Raw genomic sequence first — 23,055 nt, forward strand, 5'->3', positions numbered from 1 at the left:
AGATTGGGCCAGATTTACCTTCCAGCCCGCTGCAGTAATGGTTGTCAGATTGGGCGGGATATCTGGCCCAATCTGGCAACGGTGGCAGTAGACGCTGTTGTCGGAATTTTAATAGCAAAACCAGCCCAGGGGTGTGTAGTGTGTAGCTGTCCTTCTGAAATGGCTACTACCGCGTCGGAAGTAACGCAAGTACAGCGCGAAAAGGGGGATGAGACGAACCGAAAGCACGGAGGAGAGAGCCGGGGAGAAGACATGACCGGGGACCGAGCGGAATCGAAAATGCAGCAACCGGGTGACAATGTTGAACCTAAAATGGAAGATGCAGACGCTGGACGAACAGGCGTGAAACCTGCTGCAGCACCGGAGGAGGCCGTGGCCCGGGCTCGGCTGACAGATGATGCTGCAGCCGCCGCCGCACACGATGAGGAGAAAGCCGAGGGTCCGGAGAAGCCGACCCCTGGAGACGGCGGGGGGTCTCCTCTGAGCGACAAGCAAACGGTGGAACCAAGTCAAATCAAGGAAGAGCAAAGGGAGGTCAACCAGGCTCCAGAGACGATGAAGAGCGAGAATGGTAAAGCGGCGTGTGAGGATGGCGATAAGAACAGCGTCGGTGGAGGAGGAGGAGGAGGAGGAGGAGGCGGGGAGCTGAGTGACAAGAGGCGGACCAGCGTGGAGATTTCGTCCTCGGACGGGGAGCCCCTGAGCCGGATGGATTCTGAAGACAGGTTGGTTGGGTTTAAGGCAATATATCCCGTGTTTGTTTTTATATCACATTCAATATAAGATATGATATTATATATATATTTAAACATTATTTTTGGGTAAACAGAATGAACAGGTTCTGGCCTGAGTATAACCATTGGCATGCGAGGAGAATCAGTTACAGGCACCATTCAGTCACGCATGCTATGTGGCTGATTCTTGCCACTGCCAGGAGCATTTGCACCTGTCCCTCCAACGATACGGGGGGAAAAAGCGGTGTTACCAGCAGCAGCAGCACAGCAGCACTATGGTGACTGCAGTGCACGTATGTGTAACATTCCCCTCAGTCGCACGCTGCCTCTCTGCCCCACCCACTGACCATGCGTGTGGTTCAGTATCAGCAGCACCCTGATGGAGATGGAGAGCACGGTGTCAAGCGGCCGCTCCACCCCCGCGATGATGAACGGCCAGGGCAGCGCCGGGATTTCAACGGTGTCCAAGGCGGCCTATCCGTGCTGCTGGGACCTGTGCTCCGAGTGCTTCAACTCAAGCCCGGACCTGGCCGAACATATCCGATGCCTTCATGTGGACGCGCAGCAAGGAGGGGTGAGCGAATAGTATCTCTATTTCATGCTTCATTATTATCATGCTATTATATATCTGTAATTTTTTTTTTTATTAGTTCTGTTCTGTATTGAACCCCTAGCTTTTTGAAAACGTGTGTGTGGGTGTGTGTTCCTCCCAGGTGTTTGTGTGTCTTTGGAAGGGGTGTAAGGTGTACAACACTCCCTCCACCAGTCAGAGCTGGCTCCACAGACACATGCTGACCCACAGCGGGGACAAGCCCTTCAAGGTACAGGCACCGCCCCTCTCTCGCCCCCATGTTATAGACATGTTATAGACATGTTATAGTTAGGTTAGTTGGTTTTATTGTGAAGCTACAGCGTCTGGATATCATGTCTGCATTAGCAGTACCTGCACCCGCATGGAAACATTAACAGTGTGCGTCATTTATACACTGGATATACATCACCCCTTTCCTAATTTCTCCTACAACCTAGCCGGGGGGGATTGTGTTTGTTATCGCAACAAAACTAAAGTTCAATATAGAAAGACTGTTATAGTGTATGAAGCCACATGGGAATTCAACATAATTAAACTGAATATAAATCGTAGTATTTTTATATCTATATCTACCTAGAGATATCTAGATCTTATAATATGTCGATCTATATGTATATAGAACTATCTAGATCTATAGATACAGATATATCTATAGATCTATATATAGAAGTGTGTATACAGAGATCTAGATAGATAGATATACCCTGTATGTGTTATATTTACGCATTGTGTGTAACTTTTAAAGGGGAGGATAAACGGTCAACCCTTAGTGTATCACATACACACACATGCATCAGAGGAGACACACACACACACACACACACACACACACACACACACACACACACACACACACACACACACACACACACACACACACACACACCCACCCGTCTCCCCCACCCCCCTGACTCTGTCCTCTCCCCCCCGCCGCAGTGTGTGGTGGGGGGCTGCACGGCCAGCTTCTCGTCCCAGGGGGGGCTGGCGCGCCACGTGCCCAGCCACTTCAGCCAGCAGAGCGCCGCTCGGCTGGCCAGCCAGGCCCGGCTGAAGGAGGAGTCGCCCTCCAAGGCCAGCCTGAACCGCAGGAAGAAGCTCAAGAACAAACGCCGGCGCGCCCTACGTACGTACGCACTCACGCGCGCACACACGCCTCAGAACCCTCGCCCTGAAGGCCCGAAGGCCCCGGTATAGTTACAACAAACTCAGAATGGGCCAGTGTGCATAGGGAGGTCAACCTGCAGGGGAAGGGGGTTAACCTGGCGATTGTTAGTGCTTGGCACTTGGTTCTATGAACATCCTTACTGTATCGACTGATATATATTGTGCGGTTGCTCTAACAAAAGTCCTTACTTTAAGTCGCTTTGGTAAAAGCGTCTGCTTAATGTAAATGTAAAGTAAGGGCATTTATCCCAAGCGACTTACAAAAAGTACATTCGTCAGAAGAAAGAGAAACAACAATATATTGCTGTCGGTACGGTAAGGATGTACATAGAACCAACTGCCAAGCACACAATCACTAGGTTAATTCCTGTACACAACAAAGATAGCTAGGATATTTTGAAGTGCAAGGATTTACAACATACAATGAGTAAGAGGGGTGTGGGGGGGGAGGCTATGCAGAGTCTAGGTGAACTCTGACACTGTGTGGCTCGTTCTTATAATGACATCTGCGTGTCCGGCTTGAGTGGACGATATCCCTCACGGTCTCAGCGAGACTTGCTTTAAACTGGTTCAACTTGAAATAAACAGAGAGCTGGATGCAATGGTCCATGTTTTACAGATACTGAATATTGATCTATACCAGATAAGGATGTAATCGTACACATTCTATTGTTGATCAATTGCGGGCCATGGTGTGTTGGGAGCATGTGGGAGAGGTTGAAAGGTCCCCTATTATACCACCAGGAGTGAGTGTGATGAGCCGCGTCAGGCCGTTTTTTGAAATCTCTCTTCTGACATCACAAGTGGATGTGTCCACCTAGATGTATGACAGATAGATGAGCAACGTTTGCTACAGTCGACTGGGTAGGCTGGTAAACTGATCTATCCAGCACACATCTTAGGTGGACACGCCCACCTGTGATGTCACTAGAACCCAGGAAGGGGACGTTTTGCGTCACCCGCCACTTTATCGGTGCAAATCCAACATTTAGATTTTGTTGTTAAATATACCTTGGGCTGCTTCAGCCCGACAAAGGGCGAGGGGCAAACTGTGCATTTTTTTGAGTGTATCTAAGTGCTTCTCTTTTTAAATGTGTGGGGGAAATTGCTCTCATTTCAGTCTGTCAATCTGTCCCTCCAGCGAGGCCGTACGACTTCTTCGACGCCCAGTCGATGGACGCCATCCGCCACCGCGCCATCTGCCTCAACCTCGCCACGCACATCGAGAGCGTGGGCAACGGCCACAGCGTGGTCTTCCACAGCACGGTGAGTCTGCGTCCCAGTCATTCTGTCGCTCGCTCGCTCGCTCACTCGCACACTCACTCACTCACTCACTCACTCACTCACTCACTCACTCACTCACTCACTCACTCACTCACTCACTCACTCACTCACTCACTCAGTCACTCAGTCACTCAGTCAATCAGTCACTCTCTCAATCTCTCACTCTCTCACTCAATCACTCACTCTCTCAATCTCTCACTCTCTCACTCAATCACTCACTCATTCAATCAATCTTTCACTCATTCAGTCACTTCTTCAACCGACATAGCTTGTTTTCCCCAGCATTGTCAGTCTGCATGTCTGCGTCTGTCTGTCTGTCTGTCTGTCACTCTCTCACTCACTCACTCACTCACTCACTCACTCACTCACTCACTCACTCACTCACTCACTCACTCACTCACTCACTCACTCACTCACTCACTCACTCACTCACTCACTCACTCACACTCTCTCACACAGCACTGTAAGACTGCGTCTCTGCATCTGTCCGTGCGTCACCAAATCGCTCACTTCTGCAATGGTTCATCATTTGCAGAAGAGCGTGGACAGATGGGGTAAGAGCGGAGGGGGTGGCCTGTGTATCGCAATGCTTTTCATCATGATCAGAATTAAAATGAATAAAAAAAAAAACGGTGGAAGTCAGGTTTCCAGGGGTTATAAACTGTAAGTCTTCAAATGTGTGCCATTTTCCTAATATCAGGTAAAAAAAATACAAAATAAGCCAAAGTAGCAAAGGTAATTCTAGGGTAAAAATATAATAATGAGACAGCAGGTATGACGATATTCCGGCAGGATATACGGTTAGATAAAAGGACTAAATTGATCTAAGTCAACTTCTCACTACACAGTCCACGTGTAGATCAATGCCCAGCTTATTTGAATGGCCTTATGGCTCATTGAGCAATTCTGTTTTTGTCATCTAGTTATTCTACAACAGAGGGCGCTGGAGACCCACTATCATAGAATTGTCTTGTCAACCGCACATTTTCCGAATGCACTTTACGTGAACCTGGTGAATCACCCGAAGGCCTAATAGTGTTGTTCTCTGAACTGAGTCTCACTGGAAAGACAATGGTAGTGTTTTTTTCTTTCTTTCTTTCCTCCCTTGTTTTTCCATTCTGAACCCTCAGTGTGTGATGTATTATGAATGAGATTTAAAGTGCACCCCCGTCACGAAACAAAGCCTACGTGCTATTAACCGCCTGCATATTACATGACACACACACACACACACACACACACACACACACACACACACACACACACACACACACACACACACACACACACACACACACACACACACACACACACACACACACACACACACACGAACAAACACACACAATGAGCTCTGCTTATGAATGATAGACTAATTGATAATATGTTTCATTAATTTACTTTTAGGTTGTATTTGTTATTGGTACACGACCTGAACACTCGACTCCACTAGGGGGCACTGTTTGTCTGCCTTTTGATAAAGGCTTGGTGGATGAATTTATGATTTTTTTCTTTTTTTTAAATGCTGAACAAAATCTTATAGTCTTCATCTGCAGTACAACTTTTTCAAATGCACACGCACACACACCTATTTATCAATGCCCTGATATGTCCACAGGTATTGGTCTTGGGGTGTGTGTGTGTGTGTGTGTGTGTGTGTGTGTGTGTGTGTGTGTGTGTGTGTGTGTGTGTGTGTGTGTGTGTGTGTGTGTGTTTTGATGGTAAGCTAGTCTCCTACAAATGAATAAATTGATGAAAAGGTGGGGGTTTTACGTGTGTGGAAGGAGCAAACAAGAAACATGAAATGTAAAAGCGCAATAACCAAATCACTACTACAAAATAAGCGGCTTCACTCATGGGCTTGGCTCGCCCTGTTGTGATGCTGGAAGGGCTCATGAAGAGGAGGCTCTCTGCTAATGTTTCCCAGCCCCCTCTTCTCTGTGCTGTAGCTCGCGCGAGTGCTGGCGTCAGTGCTGTGTTATTACTGATGTGAAGCTGGTTTTGGCCCCACCTCTGGGATACCAGACTGCGTAACACAGGCCAGGAATTTTAAAAAGGGGTGTTGCAGAAAAAAGATCATGAAGATAAAGCATGGGAAGAGGTTAAGCAAGGTAACCAGAGAGAGAGAGAGAGAGATACTGAGGAGGAAGGAAGGCAGAGAGAGAGACTGAGGAGGAAGGTAGAGAGAGAGAGAGAGAGAGACTGAGGAGGAAGGTAGAGAGAGAGAGAGAGAGACTGAGGAGGAAGGAAGGCAGAGAGAGAGACTGAGGAGGAAGGAAGAGAGAGAGAGACTGAGGAGTAAGGCAGAGAGAGAGAGAGAGAGACTGAGGAGGAAGGTAGAGAGAGAGAGAGAGAGAGAGACTGAGGAAGGAAGAGAGAGAGAGACTGAGGAGTAAGGCAGAGAGAGAGACTGAAAAGGAAGGTAGAGAGAGAGAGAGAGAGAGTCTGAGGAATAAGGCAGAGAGAGAGACTGAGGAGGAAGGTAGAGAGAGAGAGAGACTGAGGAGGAAGGTAGAGAGAGAGAGGAGAGGAGCAGTGAGAAGGAGGTAAGCTGAGAGACGCGGGAGAGTGTGTGTGTGTGTGTGTGTGTGTGTGTGTGTGTGTGTGTGTGTGTGTGTGTGTGTGTGTGTGTGTGTGTGTGTGTGTGTGTGGGGGGGGGGGGGTTAAACAGGGGCCAGTGGGCTGGAATCGGAAGGGAAATCAGAGCAGCCGGTCGTAAAGTTGGCCATCTATTCACCATGGCTCTGACCCTTCTGGAGGACTCTGGGAGGGGGGGCCCGGGGGGGCTGACCGGTGGGGACCGCTAACTCACTGGAGCTGCACAGTCACCATGTTTATTGTGGGACACTTCTGTGTGCGCGCCCCGGTCTGCGTCATCCAGAGCTCGACCCGCTTAGACCAGACAGCCACCCGTATTTAGCAGGCCTCGCTTCCGTCCATTTGTTATGTTTTCATGCTTGTTTTGGAGCGGTGGTAATGTCATGCGTCCTATCCATCTCCTCCTCCTCCTCCTCCTCCTCTTTTTCTCTTCCTGTTCCTCTTATTTCTTCGTACCCGTGGCTTTATGAGATATTTGTTTCCATCTATTCAACCAGACCCACGGTCACAACAGACCTGAATAAGTACTGCGTCCCCAAAAACACGCTTTGTCCAGCCAGCCGTCCGCCATTTTGCGGTACCTTTCTGCTTCCCCAACGCCGGCGTACTCCCGGGCACCACGGCCGCAGCCCCTTTAAGAGAAGGGGCGCCCAGACTGACGAGCATGAGGCAGGCTCCGTGTGCAGCCCAAGGCCACAGGCCAAACTCCCAGGCCTCTTTAATTAAAAGAGCAATAAAGAAGCTGCTAGTGTGATGAGTTTCAGCTGCAGGTCTGAGGACGGCCGAGATTGCATCTTCCCACCTTGACGGGCATTAAACCTGGACCCGGTGCGAAAGCCTTCCAGGGGTGTTTGTCGCAACATGGAAGTGGAAGAGACGCCCTCTTCTCCTGCTTGAGTGTAATAGGTACACGGGGAACTTATGTGGAGGGCTAGCTAGCTTGGCTTTAGCGAGAAATGCAAGCAAGTAAATTGCTTGCAGAAAGATTATGGGAGCAGGGTGATATTTGCGCGTGTTTCAAAGATTCCGACACAAACAAAACACCCCGTCAGGATTAATTTAACATCTCAAAAGATGAAACGCCTGGTATGAGATACGGTGTTATTTTATTTGTCGGGTTCACAGTAAAATATGGCCGTGAAAGCTTTTTCCAGACTTTGTACTACGTCTGAAGCCTGTAAGTTGCTTCTTGTTTACAATGGCAGTATAATCATCCGTCCCCGGGGGTACGGCGAGGGCGCGCGTGTTTTGGTTGGCGAGGCAGAGCCGTGGGCTTAGATACTGTAAGTCACACGCGGCGTTCTTTAGGAGGACGCGGCCAAGAAGGCATCGTCGTGTTGTCTGCCTGACCTCGGGAGACCCCGGGCCCTGTCTGATGGATTGAAAGCGGGGAAAGGTGCAAGGCTTTCCAAACCCCCCGGGGAGCCAAAGGTTAGAAGGGGACTTGATAAGAGCGTCCGCATGCATTCACAGAGAGAGCGTTGGAACCAGGGGTGGATAAAGACCTTATTATTCACCTGCTGGGCTTAAAAGAGCCACACAGCATGGGACGGTATGAAAAGAAGAAAAGGAATCCATGTTTGACTAAAGGGAATGAGGACGGGAGGAGCAGGATCAGGCGGAGAGGAAGAAAGCGACTCTCTCTCTCTCTCTTTCTCTCTCTCTCTCTCTTCTCTCCCAGGGCCGAGTCCTTGTCTCCCCTGTCCTCAAAGCAGTTTCCGTGAATGCCTCCTCCGGTCCCCAGAGGCCCTTAGGAAGATCATTCCAGATATTTGCGTGCGTAAGAGAAGTTATTCACGTGTGAGCTCATTCAATTGCCCTCCTATAAATAGATGAACCTCGGCGAAAAAAATGTACGCTTGACGCAAGTGCTCTTATCCGCAGCTATTTCTGGCTACCTTGATTCATTTTTCTAGTCTTTCCTACTCCCACTCGACTCCATACCAGCGCTGAATTCCATTCATGTTTACCTTGAGCGAAACACGGCGACAACGGGTCACGAGCAAACAACAACGCATCGGATTGTCTCCTTTTTAAGGACAGGTCAGGGGCCGGAGCCAGTCTGTCCTGTCGTGATACTTCATTGGTCCAAATCTCTATTATTTACATTTACATTTAGGAGACTCTTTTATCCAAAGAGACTTACAATAAGCACCTTTGTCAGAAGAAAGAGAAACAATATATCACGGCCGATACACTAGGAATGTTCATAGAACCAAGTGGCAAGCGCTGACAATCGCTAGGTTAACCCCTTCCCCGTATACAACAAAGATAGCTAGGCTAAGATGCTACACGATGCTAAGTACTATTTTTAAGTGCAAGGACGTACACCATACAATAAGTGCGTACATTAACAGCCAGGACGCACAACATACAATAAGTGCATGAGAAGAGGGGGGTGGGGGGTAAAGGGGCAGGTTATGCAAAGTCTAGGTGAACTCTGAACAACAGTCTTGAGTCTTTTTCTATAATCAACATCGACTCGTTAATTGGTTAATTGGTCTGCGAGGTGAAAGGCGGAGCCCGCCCCTTTTTTGTGAGGTGCGGTGCTGACATTATCCAATGAGGAAGAGGCGTGTCAGGTTTATGACGTCCATCCCTCAGCGTCCGTGATCCTGTGTGATCCTCCTGCTGCATGCCTGGCTCAGAGTGTTGAAGCCCGGGCGCTCGCTGGCGAAGGGATGGTTGCAGGAGTGATTCTGAGACAAAGGGAAAGTGTTTTGAAGACCAGTTCCGCCAAGAGCGATAGAAACCAGATCAGGCCTATGACAAAAGGATGCCAGTTGGAAACCTGAATGATGCCCTTTCTGTTGAGGCTGGTTGTATCTGGTGAATTTGAAACTAAACTTTCAGATGTTGTTAACCCACAGTACAGATGGATTTGTCAGTAGTACCGGACGTTGTGGCCTAAGGCCTCCTGGTCACAGCAGGGGTTGGTTCGGGTTTGATTTGATCCAACAGAACCCCCTTCCGTTGGGGAATTGCCAACATTTCTACGAAAGAGGCAAATGTTTTGAATACAACATGAACTACAGAGTAATTTGTTTGCTTTTCTCTCCTAAAACGTGATCTATTGTGTTGTTTCATTGGACAGGTTCTGGCCAGGAGAAAGGAAGGTTCTGGAAAGGTGAAAGTCCTACTGCACTGGACACCTGAGGACATGTGAGTAGCATCGGGATATATCTATTATTACTTTAAGTCCCGTCGTGCTTCATAGTCCTAGTCAAAGCTTATTCCACGGAAAAAAAACACTAACATGATTTTTACATTAGAAATTCAATTCATAAACTATTGAACTCGGGCAAAGTATGAGCACGCAAAAATAGTTTTTGGCAAACGCTTTGATGAACTACTTCAATGGCATACTAGCCAATCAAACGCTGTCATATCAAAGCACATGACTGCATTACACATCACTGCATTAAACATGTGCTTCCTAAAACTTCAAATGAGGCCGTTCATCTCCTGCATTTATTTTTGATCTCGCCTTTCCTTTACAACACATGCTTCTCTCTGATCAAATAGTTATATTTGTGGGTTATAAGTATGGCTGGACTTCATACGTCATACATTCACCATCAAAACCTCTTGTCCAGTCAAACGTGTCAAACTATGGACTTCTTGGTGGGGATCAGAGTCCCAATCCAACCGTCCCTTGGTATGTCTTGCGTAAGATGTTCAGTGGTTTGGCTGAGGGTTATATACAATGTGAAGACTCTCTATCCCAACTTGTCGCCTTTTTGGGACAACACTGTGTGTGTGTGTGTGTGTGTGTGTGTGTGTGTGTGTGTGTGTGAGAGACGGCCCGGACCTTTTGTGCTTTCTGCATGTTTACAGTTTGTATAGTAGCAGTATATCTACGTTTGTCTGCTGATAGTTTTACGATTCACCCTTTTTCCATCCACTTCAACACTCAAAAGGCCAGCTTCTCCCACCATGCCACCACTCTTGCCATAAATCTCTCCAGTTCTCCCATTGCAGGGTTGAGCTGGGTATCTGTTGTTGTGGAGAACTCCCAGTGCGTTGAACCAACTCCCTGTTCAGACCATGATACTCCTGGGTTCGTAAGCAGTGTCAGGCAGATGGAAGTGCGTAGTTAAATATAAATAGTAATAATATAAATAGTTAAACGCTTGGAGCTTACCTGTAACAAAAGCCCTGTTTCGATGTAATTGTTCAGCAAATGTTACGAACATTTTGAAATACAATACTTCAAAATGCGCATACAAGTAGGTGGATGTAAACTCATCCTATACATCTCAAATAACATAATCAAACTCTAAATTACAGATATAAAATGTTGCTTCACAAGTCTCTTGACTGTCATACAACAAACTATACACAAAAGTACTTATTTTTTCCGACGGCAACACAAAAAAAACATGTATTTATGCTTCCGTTAATTTTACAATTTTTAGATATGTTTCCCCGTTATATTTGCCATGTTCTTTCATCTCTTTCTACATACAGGCTACCTTCACATATTTGTATCATAAGTTCCAAAACCATAATGCAAAATGTACTTCAATGCACCCTTTTCCCATGGGGGTGAGTAGACTTATTTCCATCTATACCAATAGGGGTCAGCACCCATAGGGATGAGTACCTCTAGGGGGGACGACCCATGGGGGGTGAGTACCCACGGGGCTGAGTAGCCCTGAGGGAATCTCCCCTTGGGATGGGCTCTGGCCTGGATGTAGCTGCTCTTTAGGCATCAGCTGCCGATGATGCTGATGCCTCTCCCTAATGCATCCATTTGTACCATAACCCATCTGCTGCACGCTTACGTTCTCTTAACATTGTTGGCCAAGAAAGTGTATCCCGAATATACCATAGATGATTTATGTAAGCTTGAGTATAGTTTTATCTCAGCTGCATTTCTATGACGCAATTTCTCTACTTTCAGAGTCTTACATCTCCAATCTTCTCCGCTGCGTGCTTAAGGCTTGGTTATGGTTAACGTCGACGCAACGCAAGGGGGTTTACGGACCCCTTACGTCCTTGTGGACCCTCCTTGCATCCGGCCTGATATGCGCCTCCCACAAATTGTAACCTTGCTTCGAGGCGACGCAGCGGCAAGGCCAGTGATTGGTCCACTAACGTAAACCCGACATAAACCCAACACTGAACCAAAACAGGTTAACGACTGCGTGGTCATTGCTTTGCGTCAATGTGGTATCATAACTACGCCATTCCTCTCTCTATTTACGTGGAACCATCCGTGTTCTCGACAAGGGAAAAAAATGTAAAGCCTTCCGAGCGTCAAAGGTCGGTGACGCGCGTTGAGCGAGCAGAATGGAATCCCCGCGCTGCAGATAACTCCTTCCAGACCCCGGTGACTCTCTCAGCTCCGCGGTTCAGCAGAAAAAGACAACATGGGATTTTCCTGCAATGGCTCGGATTCCTATGCAAACCGCACCGTAACGTTTTGCAGTGGAGAAGCGCAGTTTAGTCAATAATCCAGGTTAAATGTAACTCTAAACCATTAGCATTTCACCTGGATGCACTCATTTAGTCAATGTTTTCTTTGCCGGCAGAATCAGGACAAGGGTCAGTGATCCAGGGTTCCTGAAGTATCATCCTGCTCCAGTTCCACATCTGGCATCGTTAATTAGCAAAAGCAGAAAAACCGTGATGGACCAGCCCGCCGTTTCATTCAACGTCTTGGCACATGTCTTCAGCAGAGAATCTGAAGCTGCATGAAGGACAGCATTTATCTCGGCAGGTCCAGAGACACACAGAGACAGAGAGTGAGGGAGAGACACACATAGACAGAGAGTGAGGGAGAGACACACATAGACAGAGAGTGAGGGAGAGACACACAGAGACAGAGAGTGAGGGAGAGACACACACAGACAGAGAGAGAGAGAGAGGAGATAAGAGGAGAGCGACACTGAGACGGAGAGGGAGGAAGACACACACAGAGACAGAGTTAGGGAGAGACATACAGAGACGGAGAGAGGGTGAGAGGGAAAGATAGACGGAGACAGAGAGAGGAGAGGAGAGACACACAGAGACAGACCGAGAGAGAGAGGGAGAGGGAGAGACGCCGCCATTTCATTCAACGTCTCGGCACATCTGCCTTCAGCCGAGTCAGAAGCTGCATGAAGGAGAGCATTTATCTCAGCAGGTCTCTGGTGGACGAGAGACATCTCCCACACCGGCCTTACAGCCGCTCTGCCACTCCCACTCACTCTCTGGATGTCATTAGACCGCAGTGAGAGAAAGGGCTGCTGGAAGAAGGGGAATTTTAGAGAGATGGAGGCCGTGGAAAGTGGAGCAGACGTCACTGGGCCACAGCGCTGGGTCCAAGTGGGCCAGGACGCTGCAACATGAAGGCCCTCCACCCCCCCCTTGATGAGCAGGGAGCACTGACGAAGAATATACCCTCCCCTTCACCACCACCACCTCCACCACCACCACCCACCACTGCTCCAATAACCCACCATCCACATCTTTAACCCGGTTCCTCCATCTTGTATGCTCCTTTTTCCTTCCTTCTCCTTCTGGGGCGCACGCGCACGCACGCACGCACGCACGCACGCACGCACGGACGCACGCACGCACGCACGCACACGCGCGCGCACACGCACACACACACACACCGGACATCCACCTCTGTGTGTGGCCGGGGGGGCGGGGGTCCTGTCTCCTCCCATTCAAGGAGACGGGGATGGATAACAGCGAGGGCGCCGCGATGCGAGACAGAGACAGAGACAAAGGCGGAGATGGATGAAAGATTGCGACGCGGGGGAGGGGAGCGAGCGCGGGAGAGGGGGGGGGAAGATACACCAAAGTAAATGGGAGCTGGGACGAGCGAGGGAGAGAGAGAGAGAGAGAGAATGACGCGAGCGAGTGGGTGGGCGATGCCGCGTGGGCCAGAGAAGAGCGTTGAGAGTGAATAATGGAGGGGTTGGGGGGGGCGGGGTTAAACAGGTTAAGGTTGAAAATGATGAGGGGAAGAGAGGAACCTGCCAGACTCCGACAGCAGGCCGGCTCGATGCCCCCTGAAGACGTGGAGCCCATCGTCGGCGTCCGTCAACCGGAATTCCAGACGAGCGTTCCCACGCACCCCGACACGCGGCGGCGGTGCGTGCCCGGCGTGACGCCTCTCGCCCCGTTAACCACCGTGTCGTCTGCATCATTTAAGGCAGTGAGGGGGCGGTTTGTTAAGTGGATCCCCGCAGGCTCCGTTAACCATTCCTGGTGAATGTTTAACACGGCCCTCGTTGTTCGGGAACGCCGGAGAGACGACCGACGCGGCCGGAGCGCCGTGGTTCCACCGGGGCGGCGGCAGCGGTCCCTGGAACTTCCTGGTGTGTGTGTGTGGGGGGGGGGTCGCCTCATAATGCCCGCCCGCCACGCACGACATCACCCCCTCGCCGTCTCGGATCGCCGCGCTCCATGGGAACACCGGGGTTCATTAATGCCGAACCAATCGTGTTCCGGCTGAGATTCATTAACGCCGTTTTAATTAACGCGTAACTGATTAGCCACGTTGGCCTTGTAGCGGCAGTCAACTACTCTACACGGACCCCCCCCCCCCCCTTGCCTGGAGGTCCTGGGGGGGGGGGGGGGGCTGTGTGTGATGGATGGATGGCTGGATGACTCCAGTGCTGAAGCCCTCTGGTGCCGCTGGTGATAATGAAATACAAACAGGCGTCATCGCTCACCGCCTGTTACCTCTCGCCGGTCTCTCTCAGCATGCCAGTTAGTCACCGTCCAGGATTACCCAGAACACAGTACAGTATGTGTTGTTGGATGTTTTCTAGGCTCATCAGCGCATCCCACTTTCTGTCTGTTATCTGGCGTGGGGTGGTTTCAACAGGGAAGGAAGTGGCTACAAGCTGCACGTTACTGCTTGTCACACTCTTGAAGGCTTTTCTTTACACTCTACGTTTGAATAAGACCCCGAAAATAGGCTGAACGATGAACTGAAACCTATGCATCAGTGGGATCAACTTGGATGAAACACTTCTTGTGATCACGACTCTTGTGTGGGTGAAGTTTGTGGTTAAGATGCGGTTTGTATAATTGTAACTATAACACGATGTGTGGGGGGGAATTTTTTAACTTGGTGCATTCTAGAACATTCTCAAAAGTTGAGAAGCTATTATCGCGATATCTTGTGCCTTACGGATATTCATGAATATATATCGTCCTATGCTGGTGTGAAGGGATTTCCTTAGTTTGGCTGAAGAGGTTTTTATGTTGTTGTGTAAAACAAACTGCCCCCCCCCCCTCCCCCCGCCCAGCCTTCTTGCTTCTTGCGTGCACCAATTCCACGCACCATTTAGCAGATGACTCTTATTCAAGCAATTTACAAGTGAGGCCGAGAATAATCCAATCAATAGTGGAGTGGTTAAAACACTGCACAAGCACGTTCATTGAGAAGAAATAAGACTGCAGAGTAGGATGAGCGATATTTTATTTATTTATTTTTTAAACCTTTCACTGACTTACCCCAGTTTTTCTGCACTAGGCTACACGCACGCACGCACGCACGCACGCACACACACACACACACACACACACACACACACACACACACACACACACACACACACACACACACACACACACCGTGGTTTGTACCAGTGACACACACACATACATAGTGTTTTTTCGCACACACACTCTTACACACACGCTTGTTTGTCCCAGTGACCGGGGTCCCCCCCTCCATGTGTATTCCCCCACGGTGGTCCCGTTGCGTCGCGGACACATGAGTCAACACTCGGGGAGCCAGGCAGGAGAGAGACCCCTCCCTGGCTCTGGTCTCCCTCTCCCCTCATCCTCTCCACGATCCCCCTCTGTCCCTGTCGCCATTAAAGGTGATGGAAGGGTCGGGGTAGGTACAGTGTGCGTACCATGCCGGGTAAACAGAGACATCCTTGAAGAGCAGGTCACCCCCCAGACATACAACAGCAGACCCTTCAAAGAGCCGCCCCACAGAGTTCAGAACCGCCATGAACCAGATCTGAGCAGAGGCTAGCCAGGGGGCTCTCGCCATCTTATCGCCCGCCTTCTCATGTAACAGCAGTGACGCAAATGCAGAGAACACACACACACGCACACACACACACAGCCACATAGTTCCCTGCTCGTTCGTGTACTCTCTCTTTCAACATGCTCTCCATGTTGAAGTGTAACCTGAGGCATTGTTATCTTACCGAGAAACATTTCACTGGGAAGAGGTTGGAGGTATCCCTGCCTCCCTGCCTGCTGCTGGTTTGAGGTGAAGCAGCTGGAGCAGTATCAGATGGGCAGGGCCACGTGATGCACACTGAGAAGAGGGGTGGGTGTGTACGAGGAGGCTACCTCACTAGCAGCCCTAGCTTCAGGCAACAGAGCACTGTGTGGCTTAGCTAGTACGCTAAAAGCTAGTAGCTAACCAGGTTTCCCCGCTCGTCCTGTCGTGTGTGTGTGTGTGCGCATGTTGCACACCTTTCCTGTGTGCGTGTGTACACCTTTACCGTGTGTACACCTTTACCGTGTGCGTGTGCGCACCTTTACTGTGTGTGTGTTCATCTTTTAAATTTGTTCAACCACTCGCCGTGTATGTAATGATAAAAGTCACACCCCAATGCATTATTCAATAACACAATTCTTCAATGCATCTGTAATTAATGAATTGTCATTTGGACCTTGAAGGAGCACACGAGGGTGTTGCTTACAGGGCGATAAATTGGGTGCAACAGCCATTGGGCATTTTCCACCTCTGCGTGTCAGAAGGAGGAGCGTCATGATTGGCTGTTGCTGCTCTGACCCTGGTGGCTCGTCCTTGCGTTCTCCCGCCGCGATGATATTTTGTGCCACATCTGCATTTTACCGACGCCAACTTCATGTGGCATGAATGTTGTGTCGTGACGCGGCGCGCCCCCTTTGCCTGTGTGCAGTCAAGTCGAGTCCCGCTACGGGCCGATCCACCTTTACCTTCTGTTGTGTCACCGGAGCCTCGCGAGGCCCGGGGGACGGAGGCTAAAGGGGCACGTCGGGAGGCATACAGCGGGGGTTTGGATAATGTACGTTTTTAACTGACTCAACGTTGTTGGGTGTTTTACGTTTCCCCCCTGGCGTCACGCCCAGTCCGCCTGCATGCATCAGGCTCTTTTTTTGGTCTTACCCGCTCCCTTCCTCTCATTCACATCTGTCTCTCCTCTCCTCTCTATCTGACTCTACTCTGTCTGTCTCTGCCGCACTCTCTCCCTCTGTTTCTCTCTTTCTTTGTGTGTCTCTCCTCTCCTCTTTTCTCTCTCTCTCTCTCTCTCTCTCTCTCTCTCTCTCTCTCTCTCTCTCTCTCTCTCTCTCTCTCTCTCTCTCTCTCTCTCTCTCTCTCTCTCTCTCTCTCTCTCTCTCTCTCTCTCTGTGTGTGTGTCTCTTTCTCTGTCTGTCTCGCTGAAAGTTTAGGTTTGAATCTTTATGTCTCTCTGTAACTCTGTCTCTGTGTGTTTCTTTTCTTTCCTCTCCCTCTCTCTTTTTCTGAGTCTTCATCCCTCTCTCTCTTTCTGGGTCTTCATCCCTCTGTACCTCTTTCTCTCTCCCTGTCTTTGTCTCTCCCTCCCTCTCTCACTCTCTGTCTGTCTCTGAGTCTTTATCCCTCTGTTCCTCTCTCTCTCTGTCTTTGTCTCTCCCTCCCTCTCTCTCTCTCTCTCTTTGTCTCTCCCTCCCTCTCTCCCTCTGTCTTTGTCTCTCCCTCCCTCTCTCTCTCTCTCTCTCTTTGTCTCTCCCTCCCTCTCTCTCTCTCTCTTTGTCTCTCCCTCCCTCCCCCTTCCCTCTCCCCATGCATGCGGTGCTGATTCTGCAGCGTGTGAACGCTACCTGCCCACCCTCTCCCTGAATGGGCTGACGAGGCAGGAGAGTTATTTGACTGGCTGGCTGGCAGTCAGCCCGCTCGTCTGCTGCGCGCGTGTTTGTGTGTGTGTGTGCTTGTTGAGAGTCGATGTGTGTGTGTGTGTGTGTGTGTGCGTTGAGGGTGTGTGTATCTATCTCTGGGGGCTCCTGCGATGACGCACATCGTGACGGTGGGAACGATGGGGTTGGAGGAGATGGTGGGATGGGGAGGGGGCGTGTGGGTGGGAGTGTGTGTGTGTGGTGAGGTGTGTGTGTGTGTGGTGAGGTGTGTGTGTGCGGGGGTTCTGGTGGTGGGGGTGGTGGTGGTGGATAAGGGGGTGCGGACGGGGGGGGGGGGGGGGGGGGGTGTAGGACGGGGTGGTGGTGGAGGACGGGAGAGGGGGGGGGAGGGGGTGGGGGTGCTGGCGGTGCAGATGACTCTCTGCTCTCTTTGTCTCCAGCGTGCGGACACTCCCTTTTTGCTGCGGGGGGGCTGTGGCGCCGCCGCCGCTGCTGCAGCAGGGTAGCGGGGCTGGGCCTGCCAGCCCGGGACGCTCTGCGCTGGTGACGCACGTGGGCCCCCCCCCTCCCCTCCTCCCCTCCCCTCCCATATCTAATCACACACCCCATCCTCCCTGTTCTGCAGCCTCACACAAAGAGCTGGAAGAAATAGCGAGTTTGTCTTTGTGTGCGGACAACTTTACTTGGTGGGTGGGTGGGTGTGTTGTTTGCACACCTTTTGGTTTGACTTTGCGTCGGCGTTTACCTCGACTGTGTACATGTACCTTTCCCTGTGTGTGAACCCTTTTACTCGATGGCACGTCCTGCCACTTCGGAAGCAATGGGAAGCAAAAGGTGTGGCTGCAGAATTCCGGCCACACGTTGAATGCACATGCGCTGCGTCTCCCCCAAATCGTGTGGATAAAAACCATACCATATGCCGTGTGTGTGTGTGTGTGTGTGTGTGTGTGTGTGTGTGTGTGTGTGTGTGTGTGTGTGTGTGTGTGTGTGTGTGTGTGTGTGTGTGTGTGTGTGTGTGTGTGTGTGTGTGTGTGTGTGAGTAGCAGAGTAGTTTGTTGGTCAAGGTTGTGTCACTTATGGTAGTGTACTCTGTGTTCAAAAGAAGGTGTTAACATGTGTTCTGGATTGGATATAGCACTTTGTCTCTTGAATCCCCCCCCCCCCCATCTACTGTAGCCCAGCCTTTTTCAACCATTTAAGCCGTCCCCCTGCTTTAGCTCCTCCCCCGTCAACCATGTAACCCCTCCCCCTGCTTTAGCTCCTCCCTTAACACCCATGTTACCCCCCTGCTTTAGCTCCTCCCTTAACAACCATGTAACCCCTCCTGCTTTAGCTCCTCCCTTATTGACCATGTAACCCCTCCCACCTGCTTTAGCTCCTCCCTTATCAACCATGTAACACCTCACCCCTCTACTATAGCTCCTCCTCTATCAACGATACCTCCCCCCTCAACTGTAGCTCCTCCTCTATTGACCCTTTAACCCCCTGTCATCTCGATCCTACTTACCAAGATGTGTGTGTGTGTGTGTGTGTGTGTGTGTCTGTGTGTGTGTGTGCAGACTCCCAGACACGTGGGTCAATGAGACGGAGCGGTCCCAGCTGAAGACCAAGGTGGTGCACCTGTCCCAGCTCCCCGCGGACACCGCCATGTTGCTGGACCCCAACCTCTACAGGTACGTACACACACACACACACACACACACACACACACACACACACACACACACACACACACACACACACACACACACACACACACACACACACACACACACACACACACACACACACACTTGTTTGTGCAAGTGAGACACAAACACACACACAGTTGTTGGTACCAGTGACACACACACACACACAGTTGTTGGTACCAGTGACACACACACACAGTTGACGGTACCAGTAACAAACACAAAGTTGTTGATACCAGACACACAAACACACACACACACTAAAGAACAATGTAGTCTCAATGATGCCCCATGTTTTGGCCGCCCGGCCACCAGGTGGCGCCAGCCCTTGGCTCCATAATTCAGTTAGGGGGGGAAGGCAATAAAAAGAGCGTTCTACTAGATATAATACCTGCTCCCCCTAGTCCAAAAAGCTTCTGAAAGTGACAGGTTCATTAACGTTGAGTGTGTAACTCCAGCTCTGACCGCCCCTGTGCACGGCATGATGCAGAACCCAATGACGAAACCCACCCTGGCTTTATGGCCCACCAATAAACGGGCTGAGAACTACCCCAGAAAGAGGAAGCGCTGGTGTGGACCGACGGCGTCATCAGCGCTATCGCAGAGATATATGGCGCGCTGGTCGGCCCGGCCCTCACGCTAGCCTGCGCTGACAGGCTAGGCAGGAGGCTAGCTGACCCTAACCAGGCTGAGGCTGGAGGCTAGCTGACTCTAACCAGGCTGAGGCAGGAGGCTAGCTTACTCTAACCAGACTGAGGCAGGAGGCTAGCCGACTCTAACCAGGCTGAGGCAGGAGGCTAGCCGACTCTAACCAGGCTGAGGCAGGAGGCTAGCTGACTCTAACCAGGCTGAGGCAGGAGGCAAGCTGACCCTAACCAGGCTGAGGCTGGAGGCTAGCTGACTCTAACCAGGCTGAGGCAGGAGACTAGCTGACTCTAACCAGGCTGAGGCAGGAGGCTAGCTTACTCTAACCAGACTGAGGCAGGAGGCTAGCCGACTCTAACCAGGCTGAGGCAGGAGGCTAGCTGACTCTAACCAGGCTGAGGCAGGAGGCAAGCTGACCCTAACCAGGCTGAGGCTGGAGGCTAGCTGACTCTAACCAGACTGAGGCAGGAGGCTAGCTGACTCTAACCAGGCTGAGGCAGGAGGCTAGCTGACTCTAACCAGGCTGAGGCAGGAGGCTAGCTGACTCTAACCAGGCTGAGGCTGGAGGCTAGCTGACTCTAACCAGGCTGAGGCTGGAGGCTAGCTGCCCCTTGGCCGCTGGGCGGGGCTCTCACCGGCCCTTATCGCCATCAGTACCTCAGCCCAGTCCCGAGAAGGTCTCCCCTACTTCATGGAGGAGCAGGGCAGGCTGCTCCTCCCCTGCTCCTCCAGTGTGTAGGAGAGGAGAGGAGGTTTATTTTAGTGCTCCGGTGTATGCTGTCGTTGACTGATGTTCTTTAAAGTATCCGTTTTTGAACTTGAATCAGAGTCAGAATCGTGATGATATGTTGGTGGGAGGAGATGTTTATGTGTTGGTTCCTGCTCAGTTAGGGATGATCTTTTTTTGTCTCTCTCTGTCTCTGTCTGTGTGTCTCTCTCTCTCTCTCTCTCTGTCTGTGTCTCTCTCTCTCTCTCTCTCTCTCTCTCTGTCTGTCTGTGTCTCTGTTTCTCTTTCTCTCTATCTCTCTCGCTCTCCCCAGAGGCCTGCCCCAGAAGCGACTCAAACAAAGGTAATCCTCATGCACCAGTAATGAGTCTGACATCACCAAAAACAATCCTTGTGCATCCAACGCGCGGTGAAAAACGACCTCATCACTATGAATATCACTCCGCCATTGATTCAGGAGCACGCTATATTTGTTCAGTTTGGGAAAGCCACAGATCTCCAGAGAGCATTAGCCGGAGTCGGCTGGCTGAGTCAACAGCCAGCGTCTCCGCTGCTCGGCCGTTACTAAGATCCGTCCTAACGGCTAACTAACGTTTGCGTTGCAACCGAGTCCCCGGACGTGACTGATTTGTTTTCCAGGTATTAGTTAGACCCTGTGTACTTCCTGGAAAACAGAGATACAATTAAAGAAACCAAATCGATTTTGAGGGCGCATTCATTTACATTTAGGGCCTTTAGCGGACGCTTTTAAGTACATTTATCAGAAGGAGAAACAATATATCGCTGTCGGTACAGTGAGGATGTTCATTGAACCAAGTGCCAAGCACTAACAATCACCAAGTTAGGCCATTCCCTACCCCGTATACAATTTTTAAGCATTCACGCACAATGCGCCTACGTTTAGATTTGATACAACAATGTGTCGTTGACCGCGCTGTAATCCCGACGTGGTGACCCTTGCGTTGGGTGATGCTCGCGCCACGGCCTAGTTTCTTGTTCCTTGCTAGTTCCTGTCGTGCCAGCGAGGATCTCAGACCACATCCCCTCGTCATATCGCTTCATTAAATAACATACATAAACACCTCGGGAATAAATACCTCGGGAATACGAAGACCGCACATGCGTGTGTATGTGTGTCAATGCGTGGCAGTCTGCCCGCACGCTTGAACACACATGCGTCACCATCGACACACACGCGCACACAGACACACACGCATGCATGCAGTGTGTGTGCATGCAGAGACCCACTTGTCTCCATGGCGTGTTGGTACAGCATCGCGTCGGTCCCAATCACGGAGGGAACGCCGGCCACGTCTTTGGGACGAGAGCCAGCCATGGGCGGCGTCGGGAGCGTCTGTCGACCAGCGTGACACCGTTAGACGTGCAGTGGGGGCGACCCCGGACACGAGGGGTAGAGCCAGGAGGAGGTCAGGGAGATGGGTCTTTCTGCATTAGCTAGCCACCGGAAATCTCCCATGCGATCGCGGCCGTTTCTCGCCTGTCCTGTACGCTGTTTTTTTCTGTCGGAAAAAGGGTTTGTTGTTAGTTGTGTTGAACGTCAGCAGTTAGCTCGGACGATCCCTTAGCTTGTGTATTGACTCTTGAACTTTTTGGTTTGTTTGTCCGTCTCCCTTGCTGTCCTTGCCTCTCTGTCTGTCTCTGTCTCCCTGTTCAGCCTGTGAGGCGTCTCTTCTCTCGAGGACTATGGACGTGAGAGAATCAGGTCCTTTTCGTGTTTTGCTGAGTGCAAGGTTAAGGACGAACAGACGTTTCCTTGATGGCCATCTTCTACACTCTTGTGTTTGTTAATACTTTGTACACGTTTTACTGTGGTTTGAGACGGAACATTTGATTTGAAGGTTGTGATTTTAGCTGATAAAATACTTTAAAGCTTCATACAGTTCACTGTAATATATATATATATATATATATATATATATATATATATATACACACAATATATGCTATACTAATATTAGTATAATATTACATTTTGTGTCATAATATAAAATCATCCGCAGATCATGGTTACATGTAAATATTTCTGCAGATTTTACTTATTTTTTTACCATGAAATTGTCGTCCATCGTTGACTTTGTAACTTATCACCTCTCAAGCTTCGTAATTTACCTGCCAAGTATTATTTATGGTCATTCTGACGCAGAAGTGAAGTTGTGTTGACATTGTCGTCGGGGGATACACTACCGATGAGCCCAGAACCGGTCCGATCCGGTGTTAGCCGTACTGTAGATGGACGGGAGCCGGTCTTTAATAACCAAGTGTCTTACATCACCTGTGGTGCTCACACGGGACACGGCACGTGGACAGGACATTTCCAGCAACCGTGGGACAATTGGACATTTGACCTTTGACCTTACCACCGTGTCGGTGAACACCTCTCCGTCCAACTGCCGTGAGGGTGCGCTGGTCACCATGACGATGTGAACAACCCCCCCCCCCCCTCCCATGTTTCAATCTACAGTGCTGGTGAACACTGTTAAAATATGTGTGGTTTTGTACTGTAAGTTGCCCCTCTGATGGAAGGGGGGGTTTCCTCTCTTTTTGTTATAAAATGACAAAGTATGATGTTTTGTTTTGAGTTAATGTTATTTCAGAGGTCTTCAGACCTTGCGTTAACTGTGACCGGCTAGGTTCTTTAGCTTACCTACCTAGCTCGCTTACCTTAGCCTTATCATCTGCTAAAGGATCAGTAGTGGCGGGGTCCATGCTAAGGAAGAGCTAACTAGCATAGCATCGTTAGCCCTA

General features: G+C 50.2%; 1 protein-coding gene across 2 annotated transcripts; it reads left to right on the forward strand.

The window, feature by feature from the left end:
* The first annotated feature begins 49 nt into the window (after positions 1 to 49).
* LOC130389488 (zinc finger protein aebp2-like) lies at positions 50 to 22,760 on the forward strand. Of its 2 annotated transcripts, none has more exons than XM_056599298.1 (9): positions 50 to 725; positions 1,098 to 1,308; positions 1,448 to 1,555; positions 2,263 to 2,449; positions 3,611 to 3,756; positions 9,467 to 9,534; positions 18,786 to 18,899; positions 20,603 to 20,632; positions 21,965 to 22,760. In XM_056599298.1, exons 1-9 carry the CDS (start codon positions 160 to 162, stop codon positions 21,969 to 21,971), a joined length of 1,437 nt encoding a protein of 478 aa, XP_056455273.1. In that variant the 5' UTR covers positions 50 to 159; the 3' UTR covers positions 21,972 to 22,760. The 2 variants fall into 2 exon arrangements, with proteins under 2 accessions (XP_056455273.1, XP_056455274.1); XM_056599299.1 differs by having other exon boundaries at positions 3,632 to 3,756.
* The last annotated feature ends 295 nt before the right edge of the window (positions 22,761 to 23,055 follow it).

The sequence above is a fragment of the Gadus chalcogrammus genome, chromosome 9, assembly GCF_026213295.1.
Source record: "Gadus chalcogrammus isolate NIFS_2021 chromosome 9, NIFS_Gcha_1.0, whole genome shotgun sequence".
Taxonomy (NCBI): Eukaryota; Metazoa; Chordata; class Actinopteri; order Gadiformes; family Gadidae; genus Gadus; species Gadus chalcogrammus.

Coding starts and splice junctions, on each gene's coding strand:
- LOC130389488 (XM_056599298.1), top strand. CDS start 160: ATGGCTACTACCGCGTCGGAAGTAACGCAAGTACAGCGCGAAAAGGGG. Junction 1,556..2,262: donor GCGGGGACAAGCCCTTCAAG/GTACAGGCACCG, acceptor CCCCCGCCGCAG/TGTGTGGTGGGGGGCTGCAC. Junction 3,757..9,466: donor GCGTGGTCTTCCACAGCACG/GTGAGTCTGCGT, acceptor TTCATTGGACAG/GTTCTGGCCAGGAGAAAGGA.